Below are 16,124 nucleotides of genomic sequence, written 5' to 3'. Positions count from 1 at the left end.
ACACTGAGTTATCAATTTTTTTATGGGCAATGTGTACGCATTGACAATTTCATCCCTGGAAACGTTCAGAAAGTGTGCACTATTTAAATATAAAAAGTTGTCGAAGAAGGTAATAAGGGTAACACTGTATCTGACTTTAAAGAAGAAACCTTTAGAATGATGTGCCTCTCCCTGGCGATTTCAATATTTACTATTTTCCTCATAGTTTTAACTGAAGTATGGTCTCGCTAAGTTTCTTGAGCCTGTTCTTCTCAGGTCTGGGGCGTTTCATCCGAAAGGCTTGTAGATTCAACTTTACGTCAACAAGAGATGTAATTCATTGTATGTTTCATAAAGAATTTTTGATATTGAATTCCATTTTAAAGAGAATTGTTTTACCGTCAGTTTCTACAGTTCTTTCTCCAGTTCTGTTCTTTGACATATAAAGAGAATTGCATAACATGATAATTTTATTGAAACTAACAATATTACTTTAAATAAAGAATCATTTTTTTATAACAGCTACATTACACAATTGAAATCAGAAATATTTTTAATCGAGAAGATATTAAAGGTGCCTTTTAAGAGAACGAAGAACGAAGAACCTTTGAAGAGATTTTTAAGAAAATTGTCGAGCCAGTCAGTTTTAACAATTCATTGTTAATAAGCAAGCTACAATGATAACTAGTTAAATTACGAAATGTGAATTACGACGGTGAATCAAAAAGTTCTTAGAAGTGCATATATATGAAACCTTTTTGGATCAAGTTCGATATTCAAATTAAAGAGTGTCTATCACACTATATTTATGCAGACTGTCACTTGTTTTTGTCAGTTCGTTCGCATGTAATAAATTTTTTTGTGCAACGAGTTGCTAAAAAGTCGAAATTATGGATAAAAGTGAGTTACGTGCGGTGATAAAATATCTCAGTTTGAAAAAAATGTCTATGAACGAATTTTTTTTGGACGTTCAGCAGACATTAGGGGGTGATGCTGTACCCTATTCTACGGTTGCCTACTGGGTGGCTGAATTTAAAAGAGGTAGATCAAGCTGTAAAGATGACCCGCGTTCTGGGCGGCCTTCAACCTCCGTTACAGAAGAAAATGTCAAAAAGGTTGAGAATCTGGTTTTGGAAGACAGAAGAATGACTATAAAACATATAGCTGAGATCCTAAAGATATCTTTTGGTAGCGTTCAATCCATTTTAATTGATTCACTGGGGTTCAAAAAAGTCTGCAAGATGGGTGCCACGAATGTTAACCGACGAAAACAAAAAGCGACGTTTGGAAATTTCTAAGCGTAATCTCGAAATCTTCCAGCGTGATTCGGATAATTTTTGCCGTCGTCTTGTCACCATGGGTGAAACGTGGGTCCACCATTTTGATCCTGAAACTAAAAGACAAAGCATGTCTTGGAAACGACCATCCTCTCCATCCATTAAGAAATTTCGAGTTGCTCCTACCGCTGGCAAAGTTATGGCCTCTGTGTTCTGGGATAGTGAAGGAATCCTTTTTATTGATTACATGCCAAAAGGCCAGACGATTACTGGACCCTATTATGCAAATTTAATCCCGAAAGTACGTGAAGCGATTAAAAAAAAACGGTTGTTCCTTCAAGGTAACGCTCCTGCTCATCGATCGGAAGTTGCGCTCAACGCAATCCGCTATGCTGGCTTCAATCTCCTTGACCACCCACCATATTCTCCGGACTTAGCCCCAAGTGATTTTCACTTATTTCCAAAATTAAAAGAAGAAATTTGTGGAACAAAATTTCACGATAATGACGCGGTTATAGCTGCCGTAGAGGACTTTTTCGAGAGTCAAGAAAATAATTTTTTTTCACAAGGAATAAGGAAGTTAGAAACGCGTTATTCTAAATGCATTGCATTGGAGGGAGATTATGTAGAAAAATAAAATATTATTATTTAAATCTTTGCATTTTTTTATATTGATTCCAAGAATTTTTTGATTCACCCTCGTATATGCAGATTTTTAGCATTTATAACTTTACTTGAAGTATGTTGTCTGCCCATAGTGAACCGTCGATCAGGATAATTTACACCCAGATTTTTACCAGTTTCAGTCTTTTCCGAATTCTATAGGCAGTGTCAGATTAACTACAAGAGGTCTTAAAAAACTACTTCATGAGTTTTTTGCCCTTTTATCATACGGTTGCTATAGAAATTTTGGGCCAAAAAAGGCAAATTAAGAAATGACTCACAAGAAGGCAAAAATTATCGAACCAAATGGCAACTACATATTATTAATCAATATAAATAAACTTTATAAAATATATGTTGTATTTTCATATAAAATGCGAAGGAATATTGTTCTCAACCTTTTATGTATTACTTTTTGCCTTACACAACGAGCTGTGTTGAAATAGACCTTGAAGTTGAATATGTACCGTTTTTTGGATCAATTTTCAGAAGATATCTATTATTTCTGATCTTTTGTATTTTTTTTTTATTTTTGTTGTGTAATACCGGAGCTAGCTGCTTTAAGTTACGAAATATCACCCACATAGACTAGTGAAACAAATTAAAGGCCGTAAAGTAGTCGTATGAAACAGTTTACGCAATTTGTTTTAAATTTCATTAACAAATTTATCTCAGGTAGAGTGAATGGTCTTTATCCAGAGGTAGGTCAGCTTTGCGATAGACTGATCAAATGAGTGGTCTCGTGTATTAAATATGTGCCTGGAACCTCGAGGAGGAAATGTAGCGGGAAATTGTATAAGTAGTCATCCCATGATTAGTCGTGATCTTTGCTAAGGACATACGACTAAGGAGAACCATATTGCGGTGCAATCAGACGCCTTGTTATATAAGTAAACCAAATTGTTAGTTAAAAACGCTATCTTGAAGCATGAATTAAAGTGCCACTAACATCAATGTACCGCGCCTGGTGATATCGACCGCATCGTTCTTACAGTCTTTCCTCGATCCCCACCTTAACCCGCTTTCCAACGGTTTCAGCAGTATGGCCGAAAGCATAGGTATGACGCTTTCAAGCCGGGAAAAAGTAGAGCTACGGCTTTATTGAGCCACTAGCTATAGTAATATTGTTTTGGTGATATTTTGTATTAAGAAGCATCCAGTACTTTTAAAAAGTAACATTGTGAGAGTAAATTTGATAAAGCAGACTCTCATAACAACTTTCGAGTAGTATAATGATTACCGCACAAAGACATGTACGCTAAGACAAGGTTATTATATTATTTACCACTTGCAACTATCAATTATAGATACAATGCTTTTATGTTACCCATTGCAAGTAAGTAATTAGGTTTTATGTCATTTAGACATCATATAGTCATAATGGCTGAGACCATTGAACAATTGAGCATAACGCTCGATGATCTCAGTAGAGCCTTTGAACAAGCCCATCCAGCTTGGTAAGTCCAACTACGAGAAAGAGATTACTAGTTGAATCCAACTCAAATGGACAGCGTTCGGAAAGCTCCAAAACACCTAGTCCAAAATACCGCAATCCCTGGAGACAAAAGTCTTTGACCATTGGGAGTTGCCTGTGATATCTAACTAACAGACCTGAGACGTGGTCGTTTACGATGAGCAGTATAAGAACACTTAAGGTCACTGGAGGTTCTCTACGGGATCGAATTAATAAATGAGGAGTCCGCGGTACCAAGGCTACCGACGCAACTCAAAGAATTGCTCATCAGAAGTGGCAACAGGCAGGACACGTCGTTCGTGCTACCGATGGCTGTCGGGGCGACGAGTCGTGGATAGGCCCCCACTAGGTGAACCAATGACATAGATAAGATCATATAATAGGTTCGAAGCTTACTATCAACAAACTAGACCGAAAGTTAAATTTAAATAATTATGATTAATCAACAGTCTTTGGGATTTTCAATAATTGTGATAAAATATTATCATAAGCGTAAAAAAAAAACAAATATTTCAAAATTTTATTTCGATTTTTAAAAAATAACTTAAAAATAATATCAAATATCAGTCCCTTTTTGGGTAAGCCTTAACATACACTTAACATATAAGGATATAGATGGTAATTCGCTCTTTTTTTTTCTGTAAAACGTTTAAAAAAATTATCATTATATGATAACTTTAATGATTCACATTTTTTTAACTAGTTGTATATTACAATAATTATAAACTTGTAATGAAAATGTATATTAGTGTCAATAACAATATTGAGCTTTAAAAAAGTTACATTTATTTTAAATAGTTTAGGTATGATTAAAAATGGAGAATAAAAATATTTAAAAACTTCTACCAAGTTACTTAAATTGTTATGAAAGCAAAATATTTAAAATATATCCTTGATTACATTACTTTAGTCAGATAGAGTAATATGAATATAAATAACGATATTTTACTTACTAATTGCATTTAAAAAACTATGTAATTAGTATCACAATTATCCTAGATACTTCGCCTGAAGATATTGTCTAAGATTTTAAAGAACATATCATGTGGAAGTCCCCTCGTAACTTGCTGTATTTGTGTCCTGAGAAGATCATATGTAGCTTCTTCATATACCGAGTAAGTGTGAGGAAGTTGTAATTCCTCATAGAGATCCTTTATTCTTGCGACATCTTCAGGCTTAGGGCTTCCGTAGTGTTCCTCCATTATTTGTCGTTGTGACGGCGTTGCTCGTTGCAACGCGACCACAGCTAGCCAGGTGCATTTTCCTTCTTGAATATCACAGCCGTTTTTGCCGATCGCTGCAGGATCTCCAAAGCAGTCTAAGAAATCATCCTAAAATGTAAAAAAAATAATTAAAACTTTTGGTCAAAAATTAAACTAAAACTAACTAAAGGCAAAAACTCTAACGTTAATTTACATATATGAAGATCATTTTCCAAATATCACGATATCTTTGGAGAAAATTAAAATTCTTCCAGGGTTAAGAGGGTGTTCATTAATTTTATTTCATATGTTAACTAAAAATCTTATACATGAAAAACATGGCATAAAATATTTTCCTGACATGTCAATAATTACCTAGAATGAATTTTATAAAACTAAACCCACTAGAGGCAGTGTGAGCCATTTTCCATCATCATTACAGATATGTCCACTGCTGTATATAAGACTCCCCCATTGATTTACGGTTGGAAGCATCCACATAAGTTATTATATAGACTATTAATATATATAATTAAACAAATATTTATTTACAAACTATTTACCTGTATCTGGAAGAACTCGCCCATTCCCAGAAGAATAGTTTTAGCTTGTCTATGAGTCTCGGGATCGTCAACATTTGTCAATAAAAGAGCCAAGCTGACTGGCATTTGGAAAGTATAATATGCAGTTTTGTACTTAGTTATCGCTTCATACTTCTCCATAGTGAACTGTGATAAATCCGGCTTGTTAGTTTTAGATAATTGCTTTTCTAAATGATGGCCAATAGAACACTTCAGCAACATCTGCAAACAATTTTTTTGGTTTTGATTAATGAACATAAGTTTAATTTATATTTAACTGATGCAGGTGACTCAAAAATCTTATATCTAACTAATAAAAAACAAAATGGTGTCAAGTTTTGCCAGTATTATAATACTACATAAACTGTATTACAAGGTTGACTCATGTATCACAGGAGTAACCAACTCCCGATCATTCTAGATAAAAGCGTTACTGAAGTTCCTGCCACCACTTTTTCTATTCCAATATTTCTACCGCCTAGCGTTAACGTTTTTCGATGTAGTAGTAATGTTAGCTAGGTAATAGCAACCGACGAGGTTTGCCACTTTCGGAAGCCGTTAAGTCGAAACGCTAAACGATGTGTGTGTGACAGGCCGATCCGACCTGAGATTATTAGAAATTCTCTAACAGTCATTAAAGGTACAGTGACGTTAATAATTAGTAATTGAAATGAATAGAGCGATTTCTAAAATTTCTCCAATACCAAAATTTCTTCATAAAATATATTGATTTGCCAAAAAATGAAGTGGTAATTTAAAAGTATGAAAAGTTATTTTCTATTTTTTAAAAAGAATCCCTGATTTCTCAATTAACATAAAAAAATTAAGTAAAGTGATAATTATTTATATTTTAATTGTATTGAGAACAATAATAATGCATTTCTTTCAGAATCCACTAGTGCTTTGAAAAATCTCTTTTATGGTAACGAAGCTTGAGCGCTTCCTGGGGAGCTTCGGCTCTGGCCACTACATATTACAATTTCACGAAATTGGACAATGATAAGTTATTTACATGGGTATACGAGGGGAAAATACTATAGATTTCAAATTAAGAATTGTATAAAAGTGATGGATCATTAGAATGTCTTATTGTCCAATGTAATCTCATATTTTTACATCTTCGGACATTGATGTATTAGTTACACATGAGCCTAATAATTAATTAACCTTTTTCGGCCTGTACGCTTATAGCATCATTGGGCTGCGGGTAGCTATATTGTTTAATAGCCATTCTGTTAATTGACTATTTTCTAAAGTAGCATAATTCTGTATTTTGAAGGTTTTTTTAACTGCAAGTTTCTTTATTTTTACAACACATCATTGCTACTTCGACATTGATGCTCTGTATCAAATAAAACAAGAATTGTTTTTTGGAAGAATTTGTTTTAATAGAAGTTAGGTGCTCTTTTGTATCCACGGGGCCTCAAGTTAAAGGACAAAAAGATCTCAGGTAGACCAGGATGCTTAGGTAGACCTGCTTTTATGATCATTCAACCTAATACCTAATACTTAATATAAATTAACAAAAAAATTGAAGTATATTATATGTGCCCAGTAAAATCATGCTTTTAGATATAACTGTAAACATTTTTTCATGTTTCCTTTTTACAATTCAATTCATAAAGCTTGTAAATATATATGTACATATTTTAGAAATTAATTTTTATTGTTCCTAATTTGTCTTGCCACGTATTTCATTTTTAAATTTGTAAGAACTAGTCTATTGTCTTTGTACATACAAGTATAAACACTGATTGAAACGTAGTATTACACCCAGGCTTATGTTTCCAACCGCACTATCTATGCATACATGGAGACAAATGAAACAATAGAAATATACTATATATACTAATATACATTCGCTTGTTTCATATGAAACAAATATATCACGGAGTTTTATTATTTAAAATTCTTATGATTATTGTCAAATAATATTCAACAATTAGTGTGTGAACCGTTCATACTTTAATTTCGTTTATTTGTATATAGTGTCCACATTCAGACAATAACATGTTTTAATACAAAAAACTTAAAAATTCTTTACGACTATATACGTAAACATTTCATGGTAATATGGTAAAAATACTTGATTAATTTTCGAAAAATGTAAAATGAACTGAATGCTAAGTTTTGACTGAATGTTTCTCCACTTTGTCAGTATTGCCCAACAAAAATATTATCTCATAGTTTTTGTACTTTAAGGGAAGCGCGAGCAAATAGGCAAAATTTATAATAATACAATCGGCTTATTCTGATGCATATATTATATGCAAACATCTGATGTTCAAATATATGTTTACCTAAACTTTAAGACTTCGCTTATTAAAAAAAAGAACTTGTATTGAAAAAAATCTGTGACGTAATGTGTCAGTGAGACGGCTGACTATATTATTTTATGCGAGTGAGACGGCCGACTAAATTATTTATTAACTCGGGGATTCCGCATCCATAAGCTCTTGCTCCGACGAAGCTGTAAAAGCCCCAAAAGCTAACAGTGCCTAATACCAATCAATTATAAGGACTCTAAACTAGTTCCTTTTGTCAATTTACCCGTAAAATCGTTTCCGCTTCCATATTTAACCTTCATAACCTAATATACAAATAACTATGGGTATAAATATGCTTCTGAACAACCAATCTTTGGTCCTATATCATGTATAGCTGGGGTGTCAAACTCGAGGTCCGCAGGCCGCAAGCGGCCAGAGATGAACTTTTTTGCGACCCAGTCTAGTATCTATGATCTAATAGTTAATCTTTAAGTTTATTCATATAGTAGTTATTAATAGTATGTATTAAAATATAAATGTTAATTAGAAACGGAACCAAGGCATAATTATAATGTACTTTATTTATAAACCATACGGATCATTTTAAATTATAAAATGATCGACCAAACAAGTTTCTGTTACGTTTGTTGTTACTTTTATTATATTTTACGGCTCTCCAAAAGCCTTGGTTATTTGTTCTAAGTTAGCTTTTGAGTTTGACATCTCTGATGTTATAGTTATCTCAATATAAAAAATGCAGTAAATGATCTCACCTCATTGAACATCTCCAAAACATTCTTGTAGTAAGACTTGGAAGAAAAGTGACGTTTCAACGTGGAATACATTGCAGATTGTACTAATACAGCATCGTTAACGCCACTAAGACCAACATCAGGGCGGCGATGCCAACAAGGTACTCCACGACGCATTTCCGCACCCACCATAATGTCGTTAAGGAGCAGTTGATGTGTATGGAACTATAAAAATAAAAATTACACATTGAAAAAAATGTCATTAGTATAACACATATTATGTTTCCTGTAATTGATAGTGTAGCGTTCACGCTTCGTATTGTTGGTCACTATAGCCGCAATACTTTTGTGTAATATTATTCTTGTGCATTCCAATTTAAATTCGAACGCCTATATAAATTCGGACGTTGTAAGTGATGTGGTTGCTGCCATCCTGTTTGGGTCAAAATTATACGTAACTGTAAACATAATTACTATTTAAAAGTTCGATTCGAACAAGATGGCAGCGGCCACTTTGGCGACAAAATTTGAGTTGAAACGCGCAGTAATGATTTAACAAATAAGTATTGTTAGCCGTAGTAAGTAGCCAGTAATAGAAACCATGATTGCTACAATAGTATGGCTTTTTCAGTTTTTTTTTTTAATTTTAGTGTTCCCAAAAGAGAAGTGTAATAAGAACTAAGCTATTACCAACTGCATAAAATATTAACAATTACACATCCGATACCACTATCCACGAAATATTAATTAAAACCGGTAAAATGTAAAAAATATACCGGTTATAAATTTGTACATATACAGAATTTTTTTTTAAATATAATACGAAAATGGGCAGACGACATTTTTATTTCAAAAGTTAAATTACGTAAGGGAAAAATAAAGTCGGTCATATCAGAAGAGTGAACATTATAGGTTTTCATAATACAACGCAAAGAACCACGTTCTCTAGAATTAGTTCTGCATTGTTTGAGAGTTCAGTGTGGGTGCGCATGTTACTGTGTTAGGAATGCGTAGATAAGTCAGATTATTCAGCTGATTACATTAGTTATAATTTAAACTAAGCGCTTATTATTTAAATTGGGCAAAGATAAATTACCGGAGAAGGTTATGATTTAAAGATTAGACAAACAAATGAATTTGACAAAGATAAGGAACTTCTTTTGAACTAACTCATTGGTCCATTTACTTTTGGAAAAGTAGCGTAGCATACTCAAATTGTGGCCTAATAGTGTTTTAAAAAGAGATAAATATGCAGTGAGTATTTTAAACCCATACACGTACGTATATCAAGGTCATACAACCGAAATGCTTTACTAATGACGTTGGTGACATACGCAACAAAATAAAGACTTGAATTAGAGTTAATGCGCAGAATTGCATAGGTTATAGGTATATTAAATATAAAAATTAACTATGTTAAAATACTTAGACTGTAATTAATATTACATTTTCAAATACTATTTTTTGTAAGTAAAGTAAATGTTAATTTGTTGCAATTCATGGAACTTTGTTACACCCCTATGACATAGTTTAAAAACTCATACTGTCCACATGAATGTTTTAAAAATAAACAAGTTCCGTTGCATTTTAAAACGATTACGTAAGCTATAGGTAATATGTTTTTGTAGACTCGTTTTTACTGCACACGTTGCTTGCACTCATTTAACTTGTAAAATGCGAGACACCATTTAATAACCTCAGGCAATATTATAAAATAATTTAGATTATTTGCAGACACGAAAGAATTTTAACTTCATACCCCAAACAAAAAGTCAATCACATTGGATATTTTTTTTGTTTAACCCTTTCAGGACCATAAGGTTACGGTACCTTATTTAATCAATTTAGCTAGATGTAATGAATTAATAGGCATCCTAATAACATAATTTATACAAAAAATTCAAAAAAGTTTTACATTTCTTTTGGAAATTTATGGGACAAATATGTCCCTATGGTCGCTAAGGGTTACTTTCTACTTAAACATCTAAATTTTGGTTTTCTTATTGGTAAGTCTGTTTTGTTGTAAATAATGTACATTTTTTACGTAGTGTACTTTTTTTACTTGTTTATGAATAATATAAATATAATAGGGCAAGTTATTTGTGGTACTCGGCGAAACAATTCCTGTTGTTAGATGATTGGTTACTGATTAGATGGATTGTTTTTTTGAGATGTTGAAGGTTCAGGTGATTCTTGCCGTTGAAGAGTCGTCGTTCCTTCAACTTCGACATCAAATACCCCTTGGTCATCATCCTGTACTAGAAGTCTTTGGTCTTCGTCATCAAGCACTAAGTCATCTTCCCCATCGCTATTGTCACCCACAAAAATTTAAATAATTTTATTTTTTCGAAGTTCAAAAACTTCACGTCCCTTACGAAACATATTCTGCGAAAAATATGAATAAGAAAATGATAGCATTTTGGTATATCACCAAGCCAAAAGTTAAGAAATTCCGTATAAAAAGTATCCCTTTACGCCGACAGGGACATCCGTGTCCCATAATCTTTATAATGATTTATCACAGAATACAACATAAATACATTACTACTGAATATTTAGAATAACCATTTACTTACCAGGTAATGATAATTTGACACTGTAAAAATTTGAAAAGCACTTTTACAATGTCAATTATTTATTCCAAACAGAAGATCATTCGCGCCAAAAGAACTCTAACGTTCCGGTGACGATAGACAATAAACGGTGTTAGTTATCATGTATTTCCAGTAAAAAATAATAAAAAGGTACTTTCCGAAATGTTAAAACAAAAAAATAATTTACAATGGTTACGTAAATATTTAATTAATCCATGATTTTTGCTTGGGACACCGGCGTCCCCGTGGTCGTGAAAGGGTTAAGACCTAAATAAGAATTTAATAAATATAAATGTCAAAAATCAATCGATGTACATCATCATCAAAAGTTTCATGTGTTAAATCTACGTAAATAATTTCACTAACGTTTATTTACTATTTTACCGATTTTCATTTAACCAACTAATTATATAAGATAAAGTTTTTTGGCTAATAAAAAATTTGTAAACTCTTTGGTTGTATTATTAACATTTGAGTCGTCTGATAACATTAAAAAGATTATATTTTTAAAAAACAAATTATTAGAATTGAGTTTATAACTATTTTTCATTAGTTTTTCTTCTTGTCGTAATAAGCATTTTAACTGTTTTTTTTTATATTATTTGCAAATTGGTTACCAGTTCTAAAAACTTTAATTACTGAGATAAGAGATTATGTGGATTTTTATCATTAACATAATCAATCACGCGCTTATAATTTTGAAGAACTTCATTTGACTCCAAATAAAAAAGTTACAACCGATAAATTGGAAAAATGTTTACCAAACAATCAATCATAACATTATTATTCATACTAGTGAGCGAATCATAGGGTGTCGACCCACAAGGTGCACAGACGACCTTGTGAAAGTCATCAATAGACGTTGCCTGCAGGCCGCTTACAAATTGTCCTAATATTGGAAATCTTTGGAGGAGGCCAATGTTGGACATTGGACGTCTTACTACCAAAACGAGAATAATAATGATGAGGTAACAAAAACAATACAAAAATATTTACCATTTCCGTACACCATCCCATAATATTCGCTAGATGAACATTCTCCGGCGTCTGATTCTCTGGTTTCTCCAAATACTTGTAGGCAAGGACGGTAGCTAGGCCGCGGTTCTTTTTTCCGTTCGGTACATTATATTGCAACAGCTGTAACAACACGTCAAATTACTCACATTAAATGTACGACGTAAGAAGCAACAGTTACATGTAAAATATTAGAAACAACACTTAAATGTACAATATTAGAAGCAACAGTTAAATGTACAATATAAAAAGCAACAGTTAATAGTAGCGTAAACTGTTGCCCATGTTTCAAAAACAAAATAACGATACCGGTAGTTTATGTTTTGTGCAATGGAATGCAATAACATGTTCAACAATTTTTATATGTAAACTTTGAAAGTTTGACGATATGCTAATCTATAAAACAAAATATTTTAAATGGTAATGGCGCTTTAAAATTTAATAGTCACTGCATTCATTAATTGTCAACCATAGTTTTTTTTTCAACTATTTCGTCAAAAGAATGAAGAAGTAAAGTTAATTACGTATATATAGATTTATTTCACACTTATTTTTGGGAATAATGATGAATATTGACACATTCAATTACGGATTAAAAATAAAAGCGATGAAACAAAAAATAAAATTAGGTTAATAAGAAAACAAATTTTTTATTATTTTTAAATGAAAAACGCACATGGCTTATGTATATTAACTTGTGTTTAACTATGTATTTATTTTGTGAGACATAAAGAAACTAATCTAATAAAAAGAGAAAAAACCGACAATTTTTCACTTTTACGCATTAAATTCACGAGTTCGAAATATATTTATTGGTCGGCAAAGGATAATAACGGTTTGACTTTGCCTCAACTGCAAATGTATTTGTTATGCGAAAATGCTAAAACGTGCATTTTACTGTAAACATTACACGTCAACCACATCGAATATCACACTTTTATGCAACGACGAAATAACAGTATTATTAAAAAGAAACGAATTAAGCGGTTTGTTTGGTTAAGTGATATTAATCACTTGTGTACAAAAGTTCTGCAAATAAAGGAGCATTTTGATAACCCCCTGCCGATTTTTTATTATGGCAGTTCTCATTGACAATCGTATAATATATGTCTGGTAAATACATTTTCAATTATTTCCCCCTTTTCTAAGTTTGATGTTTTCTGTTCTAATAGATAAATTTGTTTAAACTATTTTATCCGGAGCATAGATATACCATATATCATATTACTGTCATATACATAGAATTTAAAAGTTATATTTTTTGCTGGTTTAAGCATTTAAGTACATATTTTAGTTAAATCTTTTGTTAATATTTAAAAAGTCCCCATGTTTATCACTTATTTCTTGAAAAGTTAGACATTTCTTGGTTCATAGCATTTCATCTTGTCATGATTTTAACATGAATTATATAGAATTACTTTAGCGAGGTCAGAAAGATTAGAACTGGTTTTTAAACATGTAACACAACGTTAAAAGTTCTATATTATCCTGTCTTAAAGACTGACAAAAACAACATAGAACGTACCTTTGCCAACCACTTGCTGGCATCCGGCACGTCATTATGCTTGCCAGTCTTTGTGAGGTCCCTTATGATGTCCGGAAAGCAAGCCATAAACTCCCGGGACTGGTCTTTGGAGACTGCCAGTCCTCGGGCAGCCAATGGCATTTGCTGAGGCGTGAGGGTGGACAGGAATCTAAAGATAAAAATTTATTGCACTACTTTGTCTTACCCAAATCCACGGCCCTTAGGTATTACGTAGGTCTTAATAAAGAAAATTTTAGAGATAAATGTTTTTAGTAGGAATATAATTTTTTTTTCTTTGTTTAATGCATTATAATATTATTGAGTATGCAAAGTAAATTTGGATACAGATTTATTTATACGAAAAAAACATTGCAGGATAGCATGAATGTTTTCACAAACATGAATTTTTCATTCAATATAAGTATGCTATCTTTAAGTGATAAGTAATGTGTTAAGCAAATTGACTTTACAGTTCACTGACCTATGATATTTCTGCAGCTTCAATAACTTCTTAGGCAAACCCGTTTCTTCATTCTGCGTAGACTTATTTACGACTTGATCAAACCGTGGCGCCATTGCATCGGAGTTAGTAACGCTTGTTGTCTTGCTGATTTGCCGGCTAATTTCTTTTTGAAATATTTTAAAAAGCGGTTCCAAATTTTTCCTTGTTGAATACATTTCTGCTTTTAAAAAATACACCGCTAAACTGTACGACTGCGAAAATTTAAATACGTTTTAAATTATTTATAATTTGTAAAAACAAGTAAGTGCGACCGGCATAAAACCGTGCGAACGATTGGCAGTATCTCTACGAACTGATTCTTTGTTATGTTTTGCTTCGCTCACGCTGCTTCCAGTGCTTCACTTAAAATATCCTTTAGAGATGGATTACGTTGTTTATATTCAATATCGATATCGACAATATTATGTAATAGACATACACTTCTTATTCAACAATTACAACTAAGTGTATCATACTTAAGTAAATTAATGGTTAAATTTGTTTATATTCTCACAACATTATTAAAAAAGTTTACTGTAACTAAGTTTTACTTATGTAGGTAAAGCTTAAAAATTGACATAAATTAAGAATCCAAAAAGAATGGATTCAATATAATACGTTAGAAATACTCAGAAGAAAATCATCGTCGTCATATAAGACGAGGGATGTCCACTGCAAGGCATAGGCTTCCTGCAAAAATCGCCACGATGACCGGTATTGTGCTGCCCGCATCCAGTGAATTTCTGCGACCCTATATCGTCGGTCCTCCTAGAGGAAAGCCTACCCGCATCGCATCTATCAGCTCGTTGAGAACCTTTAGGACCCAACTGTTCTTTTGCTCCGCCTACTGCCGCTTCAGACACGCAATTCTTCAAACTGCGTTGGTGACCCTAGATCATCTACGGATCTCCATATTTATGATTTGATCTCGCAGCGAAAATCTTAGCATAGTACTTTCCATTGGATTTTAGGTGACCTTGAGCCTTCTTATAAGGCACATCGTAAGCATTAGAAGAAAATATAAGTTATAAATAACTTTCTGAATTCTTTTAAAATATAGAGGTAATTTAGTTATCGATAATCACGTTACGAAAGTCGTAAGTAACAAAACAAACCGGTGCCCCCCTCTCCCTTGTCCAAGCGGCGGCACGAGGGCGACGTCACGTAGGCACCGGGCGGCGGCGCAGGCCGAGTGCGAACAACGTGCTGCGCACTCGTTTCGATCAAAGAATGATTTTAAAGCTAATTTCCACTTGTGACCTATAATATTTCACTTGTTCGAGAGTTATCACGTATTTATTTACAATTATATTTAAAAACACTGACAGTGAAGAAGCATGTTATCCAAAAGTACATTTATAAAAAAATAAATATTTGTTACGGATAGTTGTTAGGAGTTTGGCAATGGTAATACTAATAATATTGGATGTAGATAACATAACAAACTGTAGCATACCGGAGGCTAGTAAAAGCTAAATAGGATCAAAACATACCTAATCACGTCAAACGAACATTTGCTACATGAAGGAATATAATAATCAAGTCATGGCTACGAGATTCCGTCAATATAGATTGAGGACTCTTCCAAACACTTATTCGTGTTTTGTGGTAAGTTTAAAGTGACAGCCTATGCCATTACATGCTCTGTATACACCACAAGGTAAGCCATCGTCCACCTCAAAGTAGCGTGATAAGTTCCAGCTCAATTCTTACTATCTAAAACTCGAAACACCCAGTTTTGGTATGGAAACAGTCCAAAATACTGTAATGTTTTATTTCCATCACGCTGCTAACTTTAGTACCATGATGTTTTTAAATAAAAACTTTGTTGCGTTCATCCGACGTAGCGTGATGCCCGCTTAGTCGACTTTGCCATCATGCATTCACCATTCCTGGCATGGCTGCATTAAGCCGCCGGAACATTTCTCTTCATCGAACTACGACACGAGCATTGGAATCTCGGTGCGTTGGAATTTGAACGTCCAATAATAATTTTATAGTATAGTTGTGTGACCTGATATTGACCATAGTGACCAGAAACACAAAATCTCAAGTGAACACTACTGAGTATTAATTAGATTTTTTTAATAGTGCTTTTCTACTTCACAACACATTACGCTAACTTTATCAATACTGTTTTAAGGGAGTGGTGAGTTCAGTGAAAACAATTCGTCGTCGGTTTACAGCCAACTTTCCACAGATGCACATCATCAAAAGAGAGATGCTTTAGATGGTTCCTACCATTTAATCTCATCAATACTTAGGTCTTAAACCGAAATTCTATAGCATCCTGC

The 16,124-nt window shown here is 33.1% G+C and overlaps 2 protein-coding genes across 2 annotated transcripts in view; one reads left to right on the top strand and one right to left on the bottom strand.

Annotated features, from left to right (window-relative positions):
• Positions 1-4,009: 4,009 nt before the first annotated feature.
• On the bottom strand, positions 4,010-14,147 carry LOC137921770 (farnesyl pyrophosphate synthase-like). The gene is made up of 6 exons (XM_068764591.1): positions 13,810-14,147; positions 13,329-13,497; positions 11,786-11,926; positions 8,217-8,420; positions 5,159-5,398; positions 4,010-4,724 (listed from the first exon to the last, which is right to left on the bottom strand). Exons 1-6 carry the CDS (start codon positions 14,004-14,006, stop codon positions 4,389-4,391), a joined length of 1,287 nt encoding a protein of 428 aa, XP_068620692.1. The 5' UTR covers positions 14,007-14,147; the 3' UTR covers positions 4,010-4,388.
• nompA (no mechanoreceptor potential A) overlaps positions 9,431-16,124 on the top strand; it is a 36,169-nt gene continuing 29,475 nt past the window's right edge. Inside the window, exon 1 of the mRNA XM_068764603.1 lies at positions 9,431-9,472. The gene's annotated coding sequence lies outside the window, so the exon portion shown is untranslated. The remainder of the gene's footprint in view (positions 9,473-16,124) is intronic.

Source organism: Battus philenor, unplaced genomic scaffold (assembly GCF_028537555.1).
Source record: "Battus philenor isolate CCGP_79_NKW_IND1 unplaced genomic scaffold, ilBatPhil1.0.hap1 SCAF_19, whole genome shotgun sequence".
Lineage (NCBI taxonomy): Eukaryota > Metazoa > Arthropoda > Insecta > Lepidoptera > Papilionidae > Battus > Battus philenor.
The sequence above is the reverse complement of the archived record's forward strand: the minus strand, read 5'-3'. Positions and strand labels throughout refer to the sequence as shown.

Excerpts from the sequence above, each read along its gene's own strand:
- LOC137921770 (XM_068764591.1), bottom strand. The coding sequence starts at position 14,006 with ATGTATTCAACAAGGAAAAATTTGGAACCGCTTTTTAAAATATTTCAA. Across the intron at positions 11,927-13,328 it reads CCAGCAAGTGGTTGGCAAAG|CTGTTGCAATATAATGTACC; the intron begins GTACGTTCTATG and ends GTGTTGTTACAG. Across the intron at positions 4,725-5,158 it reads GCGAGTTCTTCCAGATACAG|GATGATTTCTTAGACTGCTT; the intron begins GTAAATAGTTTG and ends TTTACATTTTAG.